At 34.8% G+C, this 4,951-nt stretch overlaps 1 protein-coding gene across 1 annotated transcript in view; it reads left to right on the forward strand.

Moving 5' to 3' along the window:
* LOC105457952 (importin-9) overlaps positions 1-3,913 on the forward strand; it is a 6,929-nt gene extending 3,016 nt beyond the window's left edge. Inside the window, exons 8-14 of the mRNA XM_011702930.1 lie at positions 526-839; positions 927-1,146; positions 1,236-1,507; positions 1,601-2,009; positions 3,254-3,402; positions 3,510-3,585; positions 3,654-3,913. Coding sequence (XP_011701232.1) covers positions 526-839; positions 927-1,146; positions 1,236-1,507; positions 1,601-2,009; positions 3,254-3,402; positions 3,510-3,585; positions 3,654-3,853 — 1,640 coding nt within the window. The 3' untranslated portion in view covers positions 3,854-3,913. The remainder of the gene's footprint in view (positions 1-525; positions 840-926; positions 1,147-1,235; positions 1,508-1,600; positions 2,010-3,253; positions 3,403-3,509; positions 3,586-3,653) is intronic.
* The last annotated feature ends 1,038 nt before the right edge of the window (positions 3,914-4,951 follow it).

Consider the following 4,951-nt stretch of genomic DNA (forward strand, 5'->3'; position numbering starts at 1 on the left):
CAAGATTTACTTACCGAAAATACATTTTACCTATATGTTTTGGAAAGCTCTCGAAATAAGCTACAAGAATATGTAACGAAAAATAGGGGGTTCCATTTAAAAAATTTAAAGTGACCTTGTCCCGACCTTGCCACTCAGGGTCAAATCAATATTATCATCTTATGTCCCCTTCGAAACCAAACAATTTGTCTGAAAAATTTTTCTCTCCCGGGCTTGATTTTTGAGATATTCGACTGGATGGATTAAAATGGTCCACCCTGTACATATATAATTTTTATATCGTTTTTATTTTGTAGTACTCATGAATTCCCGCGAAATGAGTTATTTGTTATCTCCTTTATATATGTTACCTTTACTCAACATTTAATTTCCAATCCTCACAAAATCAAGGCATAAGAGGTGACAATCGGATTCGAATTTGAAATCCTTTAATCACAAGTCAATCGCTCTCACACGGAGCAACACGTCACCTCATATTTTATAGATATGTCGAAGTCTGGTAAATTATTGTATATATTATCTCAGGATCGCCCCCGTTACTTCTCGGCCGTTGCTTATGCCTTGGTGGACGATATGCCAAGATAATGCCACCGGAGGTGAGTTCCCGATTTTTGGAAGCAACAGTTACCGGCTTACAGGAAAATCAACCGCCTTGTATACGTATCAGTGCTGTTAAGGCGATCTATTGGTTCAGTGAGGCGTCTACTGGGAAGGATCCCATTGTCAACATAATACGTTGCCATATGCCCAATATTTTTCAAGGATTGTTTAATCTAGTTAGTCAACCTAGCACGGATGTTTTGATTTTGGTCATGGAGTCGTTTCAAACGCTAATCTGGGTAATACCTCTAATCGCACATACATCTTTCTTGCGCGCCATATGTTTTCCGTTATTTAAGTTACTTGGATCTTATTTGTGTTTATAGCAACATAAAGAATTTACAGCATCAGTGGAAAACAAGATTTGTCCTTTGACAATTGCAGTGTTTGTAAAGTTTCATAGCGATCCGGCGATTTTAAATATATGCCTGGACATATTCAAGGACTTGACGCAGAATCCGAGCTGTATCGGGCCGCTGCAAACTCGTATAATACCGACTCTAACGAGCATGATGGCGATAACTCCGATGAATAAATCGAAGGATGGTATGTTCTTTTTTCTTGTTCTTTTCTCCGTTTGAAATTTAATTGTTTAACCGGACCGTTTATTATCAGTGTCTTGTTCTTTTCATCAGAGGGATCTCGAGCGGTGGCATTGGATGTGCTGAAAGTTCTAGTGCAGTATTCGCCGACGCCTCTGAGTAACGCTTTGGTGGAGACTGCCTTTCCGACCGCCTGCCATTGTATTCTCAACTCGGAAGACCACGCGACGCTGCAGAGCGGCGGGGAACTCGTACGCACATATCTATCCGTGGCAGCGCAGCAGGTTATCGCACATCGAGAAAACGAAGGGCAAACCGGATTACAATACATACTGCAGATAATTGCTCAGCTCCTGAACCCGCAGGTAACGCTGCTGCCGGCTTAATTAATCGGGAAATTAAGCACCCTCACTGGAAATTGGTATTATACGTATGTTTAATGTGTGGAATAATTGCAGTCGAGTGAATTCACTGCCACTTTTGTCGGGCGTTTGGTCACGACGCTGATCAAAAACGTGGGGGACAGTCTGGGTGAGAATCTCGATCTGCTGCTGAAAGCGGTGCTGAGTAAGATGCAGAGCGCGGAGGCGTTGATCGTTATGCAGAGCTTGCTAATGATTTACGCGCATCTTATAAACATGCAGTTCGACGCTGTGCTGAATTTTCTCTCGACCGTGCCTGGGCCAACGGGACAGAGCGCACTTGCATTTGTGTTGTCCGAGTGGGTTAGCAGGCAGCATCTGTTCCTTGGTAGATACGACCGCAAAGTCGCAACAATCGCGTTATGTAAGATCCTGGAATACGGAGTCACTCACGGGGATAGTAGATTGGACGAAATTACGGTCAAGGGAGATATGATCATCTCAGGTTTGTGGTCTTAGACTTATTGATTACATAAAAATATTGCGGTTGTAATTAGCAAGGATACGAAGAAATAAATTTTTTTGCTTGCGAGTATGAAGTTATACACTGTCGGCCAAATCATTATAATTAATAGCATACTTAATAGCAAGTTATTTGAGACCATTAATTGAAAATATCTATTACATGAAGTAACTTTTGCTATGTAACGGTAATCTTATGCAACAAATCGTAGATCGTAAGAGTATCAATGTAATATTTTTTGAGTATAATGTTATATGAATCAAATTGATTGATTATTATAATTTAATATATATAAATATGCCGGTTATTGCGATAAATATTGTCACATGCCTCGGTGATCGAATTGATTAAGATGCCCGCCCCGTCGGGAAGTTCATACCTTGGTTGAGGTAATATTTTTTGTAATAAGTTCTTCGCAGTATTTTAAGATGTCTAATTGCATCGAATTATTAAAGAATGATCAATCATCGTGATCTCACTATTTCAACTTCAGCTAATGTGTTGCAAGTTCGACATTGATTCGACACGTAGTTTAAATGGCTGTATAATGGATTTAAAAATTTATCTCAAATTTATTAGGCACCAAGATCCAGCCGTGACCGTAGAAGGCGATCCTCAAAATTTATTTACCTACGCGATCTTCAAATTGATATTGTTAATACATTTATATTATTTCATTGTATCAATAATGAAATAAAAAATAATATCAAATGTTTGACAGGTCTACGAAAAATATTTTCTACAAATTTTTTTTTATGAGAAAAGCAAAGAATTAAAGAATTAAATTCTTTTTTCGTCAAAATAGTTACACACATCCTTACATTTCACTTATTTACTAGTCTAGGTAATCTAGCTACAAGTTATTTTTTTGTAACAGAAGATTTCCACTTTCTAAAATAATCCACAGTTCAGTTTTGAAAAAAAATGCTTTACGACAATGTGATCTATATTTTTGAAATTTGCTTTGAATATTTTTAAATTTATTTTACATATTTAAAACTTTCAAACTTTTGGCCAGCAATGTATATAATTGAATAAAGAAATTTGTTATTATTAGTCGAACGTTATATATATAAATAAATTTTACTCAAAAGACATTACACACTGATACTGTCACTGCGATGATTTGTTGCGTAAGATTACTGTTACAAGGCATAAGTTACTTTGTTCTACGAAAAACATTGTGTGTTTCTCAAAATAGCAAGTTATTATTCGGGAATATGCAGGAATCGAAGACGGTGTGAGGACCAGAAGCAAAGCCGAATCGCAGCCTTACGAATGGACTACGGTGCCTGTACTTGTAAAGATTTTTAAAGTAATAATTAACGAATTGTTGAACGATATCGAAGCCGTTAGCGCCAGCCAAGATACGGAAGTAAGTATCGCTTTTGCGTTCTTGCCTTTCTATCATAATTTTTTATTTTATTTCACCGAAATAACAATTGAATTTTATTTGATTAAAAAACTTTCTCATATCAACAGGTTTCCGACGACGAGGATGAGGAAGAAGATGATGATGAATTGATAGATCCCGGAAACGAAAGCGCAAATGTTTTACGTAAGTTTCATACAAACGATCTGTCGTCTTAATATTTAAGAATTAATGAGAATGCAATTTCTTCATAGAATTTGGAGATGAAGATAATGATGACGAAGAGGATCCAGAATTATTGCGAGATTCCATCTACCATTTGAACCTTGGTCAATATCTGCGCGATTTCTTGCTAAATTTCTCTACTCATCATTGCTTCCGCATGTATATCCAACACCTGAATGTGCCAGAACTAAAAGTCTTGAATAACATAAATATCAACGCGCTCATGTAATAGGACAATTCAAGTGACCGGAACAATTTTTGAATTTCATAATAAACATCTTTTCTATACCTCGTCGTTTTCGTATTCCTTAATTCAAATAAAGTTTTGCCACACTATTCAAAAAATGATTTTTTATTCAAGCACAAAAACGAGGATAATCGGTTTCTAGTTTCTCGAGCGTTGAATACGATTCTGTTTATCAAATTACTTACGTCAATTTTGCGAAATTTGATATTAAAATTCCAAAAAGAACTATTTTAGTACATTTTAATGTATCTATGATGCAGTGTGTTAGAGAAATTCTATTAATCAAAAAATTAAATACGATTAGAACTTTCAATCTTTAAAAGGAATTTGTTGAGATTAAAAATAATTGTGATTAATAGAGGATCTGTTGTGTCAAAGTTGCAACTTATGTATGGCATTGGGAATCTATAAAATCAAATATTTTTTAATATAACTACATTAGTCAAATTTAAAGGGCTTTCAGATCGCTAAAGCCTGTTCTACAATACGTTGTATATGTTGTAAGTCGTAATTGATCAATCAAGTATTATCCTCATATTCGACTATGATTAGTCAATTCTTATGACTTGCGATAATATATGACGTATTATAGAACGGGCTAATAATTGAAAAATTTTGGCAGATTTTTGATGATTTACATATATAAGTTACATCTTTGATGCAGTAGACTATAATAAGACACAAATATTTTTTTAATTATATTTAACACGAAATTTATTTTAAGGTGGTTTATCGCGCAAGTCTCAGTGAAAAGTTAGTCTCTTCATATGACTAATAATTCAATACAAATCTTAGAACATATATTAATAATATATGTAATATATGTTCTAAGATACAAATAAGCATAATTCAATAAAAACATTTCGCATAGACTGTATGTACATCTTAAAACATATATTAAAATATATGTTAATGTTTATGTAATATATGTTCTAAGATGAACATACATACAGGGTGTCCCGTAACGCTTAATTAATATTTTAAGGCATGAAAGAGAATGAAATTTTGAACTAAAAGTTCCTCTTTCAATTTTGGTTCAAACCATTATTTACAGAGTTATTAACGAATAAAGTTAATCAA

Source organism: Wasmannia auropunctata, unplaced genomic scaffold, assembly GCF_000956235.1.
Source record: "Wasmannia auropunctata unplaced genomic scaffold, wasmannia.A_1.0 LD334876.1, whole genome shotgun sequence".
Classification (NCBI taxonomy): Eukaryota; Metazoa; Arthropoda; class Insecta; order Hymenoptera; family Formicidae; genus Wasmannia; species Wasmannia auropunctata.